The following is a 15,827-nucleotide window of genomic DNA, read 5'->3' on the forward strand; positions in this document are numbered from 1 at the left end:
TGATACGGTTTCAATACACACTTTTTTATCATACGACATGGTAACTGTTTTGCATTAACACATTCAGTCTAAAAGTCACGTAAAATAAATTGATTTGGAACATTACCAACGTGACATAGATAAATATATCTACAAAGAACAACATTGTTGCTCGTATCATCATAACTGTTTTTGCTATCGGTTAAAATTTTGTACTGAAATTAATGAAAATTCCCGTACAATTCGTGCTTCTGGGTAATACCAAAAACATTACAAGAACTAGTTTTCAGTGAAAACATATTTCCATTTATATTTTTCAGCTTTAACATATGTACTCTATTTCGGCACAAGGATAAAAAAACACAAATGAAACGATGATGTTCAAAATGAAAAAAAAGATACCTACACATGTGCCCCTCCTAATGTTACCGGACAATAGTTTGTTTATTGGAGCTGTATGGGAAAGGTGAATTAAATTTCCTACAAAAAATCGCTGACAACAATGCTGCAGCTATTATGTGAGACATGAGGCGTTCATAAACTCACTTCGAAATCTCCCAATTTCGCGTTACTGGCAGATTCGTCAGTTTAGTAATATTATATTTGATTGAAAAAAACCTAAGGCCCGGTTGTATAAAGCGATGTCAATTCGTTGTTAAAGTTAACATACTGTCAAGCGATCTGATTGGGGGATATTTAACATTGGATTTGAATCAGCTAATCAAGTGGGCGGATTTCCGACTTCACGGGTTGTTAACTGACACGATGTTAACTAAGCTTTATGCAACCGGGCCTAAATGTTGTCTATAAATATTGTGAAAAAATTCACAAAGTATCTGAATATAATAAAGGAATTTATAATGTCAATTGGAAGTAAATTTCAATCATTTTCCATATTTTAATACTGCAATGCAGGCCAGTGTGTACTATTTATCGCAAAATTACATTGTAGATTTTTTTCATTAAAGGATCGTACACTTGTTTTTGGTTATAACAGTTATATAAAAAAAAACATAAAATTGTACATACAGGTGTCCCAAAAATGGCGTACAAACTACTTACTACCTCATCGAGGATGTTTAAATGTACACTGGCGGCCATTAATTTGGAAACACCGGTCTAATCTAGTTTACTGAATATTTCTAATATTTGATAGTGTAAGCGTTATGTCATGAACTCATGTCACTCATGTCATCGTTGCGCGCATTCAACAGACTGTCGTAGCCGAAATTGATATGTCAATAACATTGTCAAAGTGACAAACAATTTACAATAGAAAAATCTTGGTGTTTCCAAATTAATGGCCGCCACTGTACATGAAAAAAATATGGAAAAAATGTTTCCGACAAAAATTTATTTATTTTTATTATTACATATTATTGACGGTAATACAATGTAAACAAAGATATATTCGTAAGTCATTACCTTGAAATGTTACCGTAGTGGATTTAAAATAATTTTTTCGATTTCCAAAGCTTCTAAATTTTCTATTATGCAAGATTAGATATTGGTAGTGAGTACTTTGGGATACGATTAGACGTAGCTGTCATGACAATTTCATACATATATTTCAAAATAATTGACCTGTTAAATGCCACTTTCAAAGACCGCCAAATCAGCAAATAAGTCCAATAGATTTTTTTTAACATTTTTCTGACGTTTACGGTAATCTCTTCTACACCGTAGTGCACCGTTAGTACGCCATTTTTGGGACACCCTGTATGTATTTCTCTAATTTAGGGGGTGCAAAATAATAAATTTATTATTGAATGGGTGTAAAAAAAGGAGAGAAGGTACATATATTTTAAAAATTTGTGTTTATTTTTGTTAAAGATTTTTATACCCTGAAATGTGTATAGTTTATAATATTCTCTATACAAGGTGCTTCACGTAACTTGCCGAGATTTACGCCGAATGTATGCAACTCAATATTCAGTAGTCACAAAATGCTACATACCAAAATATACAATTATTAAAAAAAAAAACAAATCCACGTCTATGAAATGTCATACAAATGACAACTATACCCCATCCACAGAGTTGCCACATAAATTTTCGTTACAGGTCGACCAGAACAGCTTGGCCAGTGACGCAGTGGACTGAAATCCCTCCCACTAGCGGAGCGCACTTGTCTGTTGGGTCTCGAAGCGTTTAGATCGTGTACAAACGGGCGAAAATAAGCGCTTCAAGCTTCAAGTGAACAGCATGTCCGGGCTGTTTTGAGCAGATTTGCTTCATTGAGTGTACCGTACCTACAACCATAGCCATATCCTTGTCTTATAGAGACTCGCTCGTTTCCTCTTGTGCGCATCTTAGACGCCAAGCTATTCTGGTCAAGCTGTACATAGTTGCCATACTTATCTACAATCATTTTGAATCACCCAATACCTACGTGTTATTTTGCAACTAAATTTTTTTACTTCCTAGACGTCATAAACTTTCAAGAATAATTTGTTTTATGTTAAAATCTACAAAATGTAAAATCAAATTATGACCAACTACCATAGCATGAACAAAACAAATAATCAGGAGCTAAAAATGCTATTAACTTCTGTGTAACACCCATAGTAGTAATTTTGTGTTACTTTACTTTTTATAATTCTTTCAACTCATCCTATTCGGTTTAAACAGTAATTTTCTTCAGCTGCTGAAACAATTTCCACTAACATCAGTATTTATCTTGCTTCATTCTGCTTTTTTATTGTTGGTCTGTAAATGGGTTTACCCCTGTTGACCAATCTATTAAAAAAATGTAACCGCTGTCTATTGGTGCCACTCTCGTAATTTCCGTTGCCTTTTACATTTTGGATTCTTCTTTATGATCTATATTTATTAACTTTATTTTTGTTTGTGGTTTTGTTAGAACTTTGTGGTTGTGAATTCTTTTTTCTGTGTCATCTGACTCATCTGATTAACACTTTTTTTTTTAAATTTTTACACCGTCTAGTCACTCTAGTCGGTGTAGCGGATCGAATTAGATAGGAAAAATCTCTAATAAATCTTCTGATTTCATTATCTTAAATAAAAACAACAGTACATCAACAAATTATTTTAACTGTGCAAAAAACGGTATTTTTTTAATAAACTCTTGCCTCTTGTGATGGAAAAAAATGTGAAAAAAGAATCTCATAAAGCAAGATTGATGCTGCGGATTAACTAGTTTATGTATGAAACAGCTCAATATTTGAGTTACGTGGTCTAACCTAAACTGTATTTATTTTGTACTTTTTTTTGCCCAACATAAATATTAATTTCTGAATTTCACTTAGAACTTCACTTATTTTAAACTTCATTTATTTTAAAATGGGTCAAAAATCTAACAACATTTTAATTATAAATCATCACTAGTGCAATTAATTATTTCGTGGCACCAAATTTTGTTAATTAAAACCGGATACAGCCCAAAGGCGGATCAAAAGCGCATAATTCAATATTTCAAAGGAAACTTATCTTACCGGAGTCTTGTTCTCGGGCGTAACTGGCAACATCGACGGCCTCATTGTTCATAATGAGGTCCTTAAAACATCCGACGAATCCTTGTTGTAAGACGGCGGTCCAGAGGCCTGCAGGAATAGGAATTTCAGAGAAAGGAGGTCCAAGACCGCCCACATACATATTTCCATCCAGTTCCAAGCTGGTTGAGCCTTCTGCATAAAATTACCATCATTATCGAGGGTTGATGTTATGAAAAGTAAGGGGATTTACCGGTTGTTTTAAAATCTGTGTGAAATCCGTCGACGGTGATCCTGGCGTCTCTTGCGGTCCTTCGAAATGTAACCTCGTGCCAAGAACCGTCGTCGATGCGTCTTCGTGAACCTCTTTGTTTCGAGTGACCCGATCCCAAATCTAGGTGCACGTAGATGTGTCCGTTGTATATTTCTATCGCGAAGAGGTCCACCTGAAAACAATTTTTTCAAGATACAAAAGGAGAATAAAGAAAAAACATTTCTATAAACTTATTCCTGTTTCAGATACTCCCTGGAATCAAAAAAAAATTAATCGAGTAAGCCATGACTGTCACATTTCAGTCTGCAGCGCCATCAGCGCTGTATTTGACAACCGTCAATAGACTATTTAAATTTGTTTCTTTGACAACAGCAATATTTAAACTAGGGCTGCCAACGGAACCGTGACAGTCATGGCTTAATCGATTTATTTTTTTTTGTCGCACAAAATAAAAATAAATATGTATTTCCATTACAGAAATACATATTTATTTTAATTTTATGAACAATAGGCACATGGTCATTCTTTGTTAGTTTGATAATACTATAAGCCTGGCTAATGTACGAAAATATTTAAATTTGAGCGTTTTGTAAAGTACAGTTAATTTCAAAATTATAGAGTACACCTAATTTTCTACAGTGTGAAATGCACTTACATTTTTTGTCAATGATCAATGTCAACTTTGATAGACAAAATGCCCAATCTAACCGAAAACGCGAAAGTGCTCATTCTTTCCAAATTAGAAGAAGGGTGGTCGATCCGGAGGGTAGCCCAGCATTATTATAACATCGCGAAGAGCACCGTGCAGAGGATAAAACAAACAATATTATGGTGTTCTCAAATATCAGCGACGTTTTATGTTGTCAAACTTACCTAACCTATATAAAAAATATGACATTCAAATTTCAAAAAGGCATCTTTGCATGTGGAAAAAACTGTAATAAATTGACTTCTTGATTTTTCAGGTGTACTCTATTATTTTCAAATTAACTGTACATCATTTATTCTGAAATGCTAACGAGCTCTCCATTTTTCTAATTAGTTGTGTATTTTGACGAATGCATGTCTAACATAATATGTTAGTTACGTTTATCTAAATGTCAAACTCTTCTCACGTCGAATAACGTTAAATAATGTCACTAATGACTTGTTATTGTCTAGTGAGAACGGATTAAATGAACAATTTTTTTTCCAGTTTACAGTAACTAATTCAAGAAAATTCTAAAATGAGAGATAATGTAAAACATCAAATACATAATTATACAGTTATTAAAAGAGAATTGTGGGATGTATTAATTTTTTAATTACAACAACAACAAACAACAAAATGGAGGCAAGTTTTCGTTGCAGAGTTAACCACTTTTTATAATCTTAGTGGGATCGATAGAATTTTTAACTTGATTCAATTAGCTCTTTGACGGGAAAACAAAAGTTTTTGCAATAACAATTTTTTTTTCATATTTAGTAGGGATAATTAATCCAATTGTGTTAACTGCAAACAAACTTTGTTGAAATTCCTCAAAAACTCGACTTGTTGAATACGACCATTCGCCATCTTTCTTTCTTTGTCTTTCTCCATTTGGGAAGTAACACTGCGCAATGAAAATTTTTTGCTCTAAAGTGAACATATTGTAATAGCAAATTTTAACAGTCAATAATTAATAATGACAGTTACTATTGTAATGACATCTGATGACATTTGAAATATATTTTTACGTGTTGCCAACGTGAAGCGTATTAATCACAGCCCTCTCGATTTTTTTTAATTTTCGATCGTACGGTATAACACGTGTTCAATTTGATGAACTTTTCAATTGAACACCTGTTATGTCGGGTGTGTTAAAAAGGACGGACACCAAAGAAGGTACACAATTTAGGGTAATTATGGAACATGAAGAAAAAAAATTTTTTTGCTTTTGGTCTTTCGTTAACGTGCAAGAGCTTTTGGAAGTTACAACTGAACTAACTGTAAAACTAAATGATCCTGTTATTGATGTGGGAACATAATTGTATGTGTTAACTCTCAAAGGTGCCCTCAACAGATATAAAAATTTCCTTTCACGAATAGGTACGTTTGAAATCCATTTCTTCGTTAGTGTTATTAAATATGATGAATTAGGTGTGGAGGAATAGTTTTCAAACGCGGCAACATTGCTAACATATCATAGCAACGAAAAAAAAAACACCTTTATGAAATAAATGTCAATGAAATTGTGACAGTTTTCAAAATAAGATTTACCGTTTTGACCAACGACTGAGAGAAAAAAAATAACCATGACAACTACATGCGGTATTTTTAGTTACCTATTGCGTTGCTGCCATTTTGATTTTCACTTTCTGAAAGTTTTTTTCTTTAACTGAAAGCTGCAGAACAGTTTTTGGTAGAAAATCGGGGTCTATGTTATGCTATGCTATGCTACTAAAACGCCTGTCCGTCCTTTTTAACACACCCGATATAAAACAAGATTCAATTAATCTAGTAGAGATACGTATTTTTTTTAGTACTTTTCCTTTTCATCCAAAATTCTTATGTTAGAAAAGGATATTTAGATCATTCTAAACACTTTTTGTGGATAATTTTGTTATGAGAAATATTTTCTAATTATAAATTGTTAATTAATTAATTTCTATTTATTATTTTATTATACAGGGTGATTCAAAACGAACGCACCAACTATTAGCAGTTGTACAGAATACAGGGAGAAGAATATAAAAAAATTGGAATTTTTTTTTTCCCAGCTTCAATTAAAAGTTACAGCGTGTTAAATTTAGAAAATTTTAATCAAAAATGTTGAAAAAAAATTTTTTTTGTTCCAATTAGGTACATTAGACGGAGTATTCGTCCAATTTGCAATAACATTCACTAATTAAATTAGTTTTCTTTTAGTCCGTTTGCCTTTTTAAAAACCGAAATTTAAAATTTTTGTTACACAATTTTTGAATAAATCTTAGTCAATTAATCATGTGCTTGTATATGTCAACAAAAAAAAATCAAAATTACGAAAAATAAGAAAAAACAAAAAAGCATCAGGAGAACATTTGTATTTTTTTTTTGACGTTCCTCTCACTACTTTATACGATTACAAATAGTTGGTGCGGTCGTTTTGATTCACCCTGTATGTAGGTATGTATGAATTATTTCAATAAACAGAACAAGCAGATACCTTTGTTTTAAAAGTAATTCTAAATCAGTACAAAATCCTATTATCAGATTATGTTCGATTCAAGAAAGAAAAATTAGGCGTACAGTTAATTAATTAGAAAAGTCAGAAAAAACGACAGAACAAGTAATGGTTAAGTGAAATCGTGGAAAGGGTAGTACTCGTAGATGCTATATTTTTATAATAAACGTAAAAATTATTTTAGAGCCGTGGCGGCATTTGCAGGTAAGCCGATATGGTTGACAAATTTAGTCAATAAATTTATTAGTTCGCCTGTAGTATTCGTTTGAAAATGAAGATAAATCATAAAACGTATTCGCCTGGTAAGTAATCAATTGTGCTTGAGATGACAAAGAGTTCGTTCCAACAATAAGCGAAATAACAAATTTTATAAGCAATAATATTCAAAGTTTTGTTGAAAACCGGACTATTGATCTGTCGTCTTACAAAGTTTAAAAAATGTTTTCAAGGATAATAGGCTAACTTGAACTTCTCTTTCAAACGGCGAATGAAAACAGTACTTGTATATTGAAATTACAAATTAATCATAAAGATTAACTGTTTTATAATCGTTTTTAAAGCAAACGGAGTTTAACTTTACAATTATTTCCACGATGGAATTTGATAATTAGGTATGTTACTCTCAACAAAGACGTATCTCTTCAAATGGAAACAATTTGTAGGAAACCGCGTAAGCAAGGTAATTTACAAAATCATTACAGTGGTCCTAGGTGTATAAAATACAGTCGGAATGTCTCAGATGTTCAAGAATTGCAAATTCGCAGAAACTACTTAAAGTGAAATTTTTCAAAGCAGCAACGATTAAAATCTTAGGGGGTCATTCACGAAACTCAGATAATTTGCAAATCGTTGCCGAAACGGCAAATACAATGCTTCAATAATATCAGTTGTCTTGGTTTTGAATTTGTAATGTCTTATCGAGCCTTACCGGGTTTCGTGAATGACCCCCTCAGTAATTAACATAATTAATATCGTTAATTAAGTCGTGGTTTACTTAATTTATTATTAAGTCTCGTATCCCACCTCCACCCGGCGGCACGGCAATTTTGCCGGAGTACATACACTATTACGGATAATACTATCGAGTAATAGTGCAGTGCTTATCAACATAATTACCGGCGTCTCGCCTCCACATTTTGACTTTTTTTATTAATATTGCTGTTGTAACAATAGTGTGTTGTTTTCTGGTTCGCCTAACGAGACGTTTTTTTTCGTGTTTTTTACTTACTACTTTAAAATGCAAATTATATCAAGAAACAAAAAAAAAACAACTTACCCTTGGTGGTCGAATTCCTCCGTTAAAAAGTATCAAACCGTTGGCCTCATTTGTGCGGAACTTGAAAGAAATATTTCCGGACTTTTTCGCATTCCACGGCGGCAGGATCTGCAATAAATCAATACGATAAGCCCCAAAAAAAAGTATACAAGTTCTGTTATATTCTGGAATTTTCTCTACCGTTACAGATTTGTATCAAAATTAAGCGATACACAACATGATTTATTTTTTACAGGGTTCGTCGGGTGTACTTTTGAAAGCAGTAAAAATTGAAGTGCAAACTGCCACAACCTGTCCTCTATTCAGATTTGGTCAGATTCAAATTAGAAGTGACGTTCGAAGGAAATGGCGTATTTGCATACGAGTGACAAACGACGGCTCGTTCGGCGCTTACCAAGTGTGAATCCCTTGTGGTAAAGGTGATGGGATCGTGTGATTCCCCCGCTGGACATTTGTAATCAAGGTGGCCTGCCACTGAGATGAGATGGCTGCCAGATCTGCCCAACTCGAGAAGATTTAATCTTAGCGTGTCCGCCACGAATTCAACCTAAAATTTTACGTGACAGATTTGGAATCGAGTGCAACATGTACCGGGCGTTCAAATGAAATCCTGGGCTGGGAAGGCGTTGGAAACCGTCAATTGTTTTGCTTTTTTAAAGTGTAAATTGAGAGTTGTAATTGGAGCCTAAAATATGACAGCTAACCTAAAATGTATTTAAAAAAAATCTTTGTTTTTGCTTTCTTTGCAATGTTTTACATTAAAAATAGAAAAACTAACAATTCCTATTCTCAAAGAAAATATCAAAGGACACCCTTTGCTGAAAACAAATATGTCCAATAATGTGCCGATTAAACATAAACACATGTCATTCGTGTCAAACAGCGGGAAATTCAAACTTTACACTGTTCCAAATGGTTTACTTTTTTTAACAGCTACTCAGCCCAGGATTTCATTTGAACGCATGATACAATGCACATCTGTTGTAGGCGCGAACAATTTCATTCTTACGTAGTGTACGTTTGTCTAATTTGAAAGGATGACCAAATTACCCCAAGGACATGCCAAACTTACTTTTCTCATGCAACCGACGAAGTTATTGTGAACTCTGGCCCCCGGAAGCGCTCGAGTATTAATGCTTCCACCCACATATACGCGACTTGAGGACAACATCGTAAACTTTCCCGCAATATGGGAATGGTCAGCGTATACTCCGTCCACAACTGCAGAAAGCTGAAATGAGATAGTTTTTGTAGTTTGTTCGTGAAAAGAGCAAAACAATTTATTGCAGGAAATGCGCCAAGTTAAAAACTTGAATTAGTAATTGTAAATATTGTCAAATATTCTGTTTGAAAAGTTTTTGAAAGGATACTCTTCTGTCAAAAATAATGGCACTTGGGTTATTACGAGTATAAGAGTTTCTTACATAGTAGTTGGCTGTGAGTTATCGTATTCGTAGAAATTTGCCCCCTCTTCTGAATTTGTAAATTTGACATTCGACGGCTCATGTTTGTCAGTTTTCATTATGATTTTTCAAAGCGTTAATTAAGGTGTTTTGAATTAGTCAGCAAAAGAGATTTTTCAAGCGTATCTCGTGCTGTTCAGTTGGTTACTGTGATGTACACACAATGAAAATGGTTTGTTCGCTGGAACAGGATATTATAATGTCCTGTTACTGAAATTCAACAATAATGAGTGGATTCATTAAGCACTGTCCAGCAAAAACGAATACCTTACAAAATACTACAATGATATTCTAAACTAGGTAGCTCATAGATGTAATCAACAGATTTGTTCCGTCTGGAATTGTAAATGAAGGAAAATCAACTGGAACGCTTCCAGAGTCTGAGAAAGCTGATTAAAAAATTGACTAGAACATAACCCACAAATGTTTTGCAATATTTGGATATTTTAAAGTCAAGATGTTTAAATGGCAGTATAAAGACGAATATAACAGTGAAGATTTGTTTCTTTGAACTTTGAAATTCAACAAGATTTGATTCAAATTAAACAGACGAAATTTGTTCTGAGGGGATTTAATTTTGATTATTTGTGACGTTGTCTTAAAGCCCTTGTTTTTAGACAATCAAGTAACCAATTTATCTTGAGTTTATGCAGTTTAGTACAATTACGGTATGCATTGTAAGCGGCAAATTTCACAGCCTACGACGTAAGAAACATTTATAGTAACCCTACAAGGTTGGGCGGTGTGTAGGAAAGGGCCGCTTTAATAATTTCAACTTTTAGTAGTTTTCATTGTGCGTTTAACTAACATCTTTTAAACGTCCCTTTGTTGTTCAAAATTACTTATTTTGTAACACATTTAAGATTATATCTCTTAATTACATTATTTCAGCGTCGGCAAAACGAAATTGTATTTGTTCGAACTAAGATGTCTATAGAATTTGAAAAGCGTAAGCTCTTATCTGCAAGAGCCCAAACATGATACTCCACTTAAATGAAATTAAACAAATCAGTCACTCTTAGTCTCCGACTTTTCTACTGTTAAATGTAAAAGTCCTGCCTGATCTGTCTGAAAAATTTAATTTTCACTTGCAAAGCTTATTATTGCAATTATTATTTCCGTGCAATTACAAACCCAGTGTATTTTAATCGGATTGTAAAACTTTACTGAAATTAGTAAAATTGTATCGGTAGTAAGGTGCTTCAGAATAATACGATTACAAATAATTTGTTGTAAGGAAGTTTCTCTACGTATTTTAATTAATTAGAAGAATTTAAAACTTTTTGCGAACGTACGGTAATTAAGTTTGTTAGTCAAACAGTCGGATTCGTGTTTTTAACATGGCGATCCCGCAAACGCCGTTCAGCAAAATATGATTTATTATTTAAATAAAAACATAATTTCTCGGTAATTGCTGCAGTGGAGATTATTTATTAATACTGAAGTAAACGGGGCAAAGTTTTCTTACCCGACAAAAACTTGTAATGGCTGAAATCTGCAAGAAAAATAATTCACGTGAGTCGACAGGTTAAATTTCCCTTCGTCTACCTACTTCTTGAATCCTCCGATGGACGCTTACTTTGTGCCACTGATTGTCATCGAAGCGCACTTTATTCGGCTTTATTTGCATTTCTTGCTTACCATTTGCTAGGCCCATAGTGAGACTAAGGCAACCGTCTTTAATTGCAACGTTGAGATAGTCAGTTCCGTCGCCTAAACACACAACATGAATATTTTCCTGCTGAAAAACTTTCTCCTACCTGTGTAAAATAATAGTCCGTTTGGTTGTCTAGTTTTAAAATAAAATGTGACCGAATCTTGCGCACTGACGATCGGTTCGCCTCCTGTTTGACTCAGATCGTACGATAAAAATTCAGCTCCCCGAAACACCGCTTCTGAAGGTGCCTTATCTGTAAAAAAATTATATTGTCACAGTGGAGAAACATTAAGGAAATAACACCGAGCGCAATGTTTGCCCAAAAATAATAGATAACGTTCATTTTATTTTTTGAGGACGAGAAAGAGAAGGGATATGGTGTGTTGACCCACTTCCAACAGACCTTTGTTAATGAGTCTGCAAGCTTTAGATTCTAGAGAGCTTAATTATGGTGTATTTAAGCTTCACACTCAAGACAAGTTTACCACAACATCTGCAACGTCCCAGATACCTGCGAATATTACTTAGTTGGAAGAATCAAATGTAGTTGAGTTGTTCTGTTATGGAAATTATTGTGTCTCATTATTTTCTTTTTGTTATGATGAATATTAAATGAACTATCCAGTAAAACTAGATTTATGCTAATCATAACACTTTCTTTCGAATATTTTTACACAACGCGAACTCAGGATTTCATTTTATAATTTAAACGTTAAGTGCTTGCTTAATGTTTTAAACGCTAAGTTATTTACGTACAACATTTTGCTTTTAAGTTCAGGTGTACCTTATATTCGACGGAAAATATGAAAGACAGATTGCTGTAAATAAACATTTTGATTCGGTAATTGTTTACTTTAGCTTCCAGTCGAATTTTCGCGTTTCTTCTGGCCTACACCGTTTCCCACCAATCACACCTTGTGCCTTTGCCTTTGTTTTTCTCTCTTGTTGTGTTTCAAGGTCGCGTCAATGTCTAGTATAACTAAAGGGCAAGGAATATGCATTTGGACAACATTTGAAGGTATGGGGGATGATCAGCAGACGCCGTAGAACACGTTGGGGCGAACGCGACCGGGACCTAAAGTGAACAACGACCTTTGATTTTTGTCAAGCGGTTTTCTCTCTCACAAATGCAAAGTCGTCTTTTAGGTTGGTATGCTTTGACATTTCTTTCACATACATACATAACCTCACTTTGATCATCATAATGCAAATAAAACCACTAATTTAAAATTTAAAATGTAAAAATCATCTTGTCGCAATAAGAAATGTAGGAACACTCTCGTTGGTTCCTTCAAAAAAGAAATGTTTTCTGCAAACGAGATAATTCACACTAGAACTTGTTAACTTAGTAAAAGACATTGGAAGATGGAAGAATCTTGGTACCGTGTGCTACCTATCTATCTGTGACCATTTGAAGTGGGAGTAGTAAAACTCAATGCGTTCTAAAAGAAAATTAGTTTGACTGACAATGACAATGGCATGATGCACTGAATAGACCCACCCTTGACATAATCTATAATGAACTATCGACCATTGTGGATCACAGGTTGTAAAGGTTGCCGCAACAATGGCCACGTTAAATCTGTCTACATTTGATTGCCTGTTAACTAGATCGGATATTAGAGCGTTCGAGATGTTGTCAACTCAAGTTGTAAACATTTATCAAGGCCCTTATTATTTGCTTTCGCTGTTCGGTTTTTCCTGACGGACAAAGCTCACTGCAGCTTAAGTTTTCAGAGGAAGAAACCGTTTCGGGGTAAAAATTTACACCCTTTTATTCGAAAACACCGACTATTCGGGATTTAAAGAGCGCAGATCCCTTGAGCGTAAAAAATTCGTTTCAAACTACTTCATAACTCTATTCGGCAAGTTGCAGGACGACTGAATATGCTTGTCTTGTCAATTTGTTTGCCAAATCCGGCTTAGACTATCAGAAACCCTCCCGGAAAAGATGGAAAAGCTTTCAACGGCTTGTTTGGAAAACCGCAAGCTGGAAGAAATTGTTGCTTTATTTTTGAATGATTTTCAGTTAGGTATTTTTTATTTTACGGAAAAAGAAAAATAAATATGTGAAACGAGCTTACGACTGTACAGTCATATTTAATGATGTAGATTTATTCCTAGAGGTATAGTAGAAAATATCGTGTGTTCCAATAAAAACTCACTCGCAGTAAGCCATGACTATAGAGATAGATAGACTGGTCATGTCGATTTTAGGATCATTGGAAGTAGTTCATTTGTTACTTACAAATTTTCATCATATTTGTGACAGATAACCTATAAATTTACTGCAGTAGTTCATTTCACATCTGGTACTAAGACATACTTCACTTTTGTCATGGCTTGCTGCGAGTGAGTTTTTTGTGGAACACACGATATATTAATCAACTATTAAAACTGTGTGTTATTCTAAGTTTGCGAAATGTGGTAAACATGCAAATACAACTCAGTTTTATTCAGTAAACCTTGTGTTAATTACATTATAGCATGACATTTTAAATGTTTAAGTTGTTGACAACTAAAGTAGTATATTAAAGAACGAGTTTAATAAGGGTTGATTTGGCGTCCCAGGTGTAGAAAACGACCCGTAGGGGAGTTTTCTATGGGACGAGTGCACCAATACCCTTATAAAACCAGTTTTTTATGTTATTTTTTAGAATTTGCACCCTTGTTTTAATTTTTAAATAAAAAAAATACATTTTCAAATTCTAGGGAATTTCGTATTAATTGGTAATTCAAGGTAACGGATGCAACTACATTATCAGCCGAGTCTGTTATTTGCGTATCGGCCGTGTGGCGTTCAGTACTTTTCATGATACCATGAACATTTAATATTTGAGGACTCGTAAATTTTGCTTGTCTATCATCATCACTAATACAATTTACAAGTGATCTGTGGCTTAATTGCGTAATATTATAGCAACGGAATATACAGGGTGTTAGGGAATGGTCTCCCAAGAATTTCAGGGTGAGTTTGTGAAGGAAAATGTGGTCAAAAACCTTAACACCATTTTTTCCTTAAAAATAAAAATTTTAAATAGTGCCCCACTGTTTGGGAGCTTTTACACTAGTTTATTGTTGTGATAATTAAATAAATAGTTAACATTTTGTAATGGAAAGTCAATTGCTTAGCAATCAAAAACAACAATGCCTCATGTCAGATTTTATCGAGTACCTACTGTCACAATGACGTTTCGGTTTTAAATATTTCCCTTGGATAATACGTAGATCATCTTAAAACTACCAGGACTCCATTTTTTTGACAAAATCAATAATTATATTCGAAATATTTATCTAGATTCACCACAACCTTGAGGTAAGTACCCTTTTATTGCTGCAATGACCTGAAATTATTTGTGCAGCTTCATTTTTTGTGATACCACATCTCGATCAACCTCTAAAGGGATCTGAAATCGAGCACTGACCCTAATAAGATTCGTTAATTTCTGTGTAACTTTATTTATTCGTATTTGTATTGAAAACATTAATAAACAATAAATGCTTAAAATATCCTCCGTTTGCCATTACATAAGCATACCTTCGGACAGCAGCATTGGCATTTCCGCTACATTCCCCATACACAAAATGCATATCTGCATACTCCTCGATAGAATATTCTGGCGTTGTAAACTATTGTAATCTTTGCAGGCGACGGATAAAAGATAGATCAAGTCAAAGTGTAAACTTTGACAGTAGTAAATTTCAAATCGTTACCAAGCAATAATTATTAAATCAAAACATACAAGATTTTTTCGTGCACAAAGCAATATTTCAGCAGTCCCAAAACAACAGGGAACAATTTTATCTTCAGAAAACGGTTCAATTTATCCAAAAGCGGTATAAAGGTTTTCGACCACATTTCCCCTGATAAAGTCACCCTGAAATTCTTGGGAGACCATTCCCTAACACCCTGTATATGGAATACCGTTAATAAATAACGACCGTAACTGATATGACACACATATCAATTGAGGAGAGAGTACTGTTATAGCAGGTTAACAGTATGGTATCATGAAAAAAGTTTTTTGTAATATCTAGTTATTAAAGGTGGCTTTCCGGACTTTGTCACCATGTAAACAACTTCATAACGGCCGGAGTCCGTTAAGGGTGTCCGCTATGAGCGGGAGCGGCCGTTATGAATTACTAAATAACTATAGCAACGTAGATCTAAACTTTATTTTTCAACTTTTTTACAATTGGTACAATAATTAATGTTTAATGTTATGGGACACACCTTGAATTAATCGAAATCCGTATGCCACTAGCAGATGTAGACGAGATCGAAGATGATGCTTCACAATTTTAACACCAACACAAGCGGATTTTGCAGGGAATAACGATGACCTCACTTGCTCTGCGGCCATCCGGACATCGGGAATATCTTGATCGCGATTTTTCATTGATTTCAGTCGTTTATTTTCAACGGAAAGTTAAGTGTTGGGCAAATCTGACAAACAGCAGCAAATGTAGACAAGATCGAAGATAATGCTTCGCAATTTTAACACTAACACAAGTGCGATTTTGCAGGCAATAACGATGACCTC

At 34.2% G+C, this 15,827-nt stretch overlaps 1 protein-coding gene across 3 annotated transcripts in view; it reads right to left on the reverse strand.

The window, feature by feature from the left end:
* Positions 1 to 15,827, reverse strand: part of Nrx-1 (Neurexin 1) — a 91,153-nt gene that overhangs the window by 14,510 nt on the left and 60,816 nt on the right. For all 3 annotated transcript variants that reach the window (XM_069037691.1, XM_069037693.1, XM_069037692.1), the window contains 8 exons: positions 11,387 to 11,536; positions 11,179 to 11,339; positions 11,095 to 11,121; positions 9,236 to 9,394; positions 8,558 to 8,710; positions 8,164 to 8,271; positions 3,685 to 3,877; positions 3,435 to 3,626 (listed from right to left, as the gene is read on the reverse strand). In XM_069037691.1, the coding sequence (XP_068893792.1) occupies positions 3,435 to 3,626; positions 3,685 to 3,877; positions 8,164 to 8,271; positions 8,558 to 8,710; positions 9,236 to 9,394; positions 11,095 to 11,121; positions 11,179 to 11,339; positions 11,387 to 11,536 (1,143 nt within the window). The remainder of the gene's footprint in view (positions 1 to 3,434; positions 3,627 to 3,684; positions 3,878 to 8,163; positions 8,272 to 8,557; positions 8,711 to 9,235; positions 9,395 to 11,094; positions 11,122 to 11,178; positions 11,340 to 11,386; positions 11,537 to 15,827) is intronic.

Source organism: Tenebrio molitor, chromosome 2 (genome assembly GCF_963966145.1).
Source record: "Tenebrio molitor chromosome 2, icTenMoli1.1, whole genome shotgun sequence".
Lineage (NCBI taxonomy): Eukaryota > Metazoa > Arthropoda > Insecta > Coleoptera > Tenebrionidae > Tenebrio > Tenebrio molitor.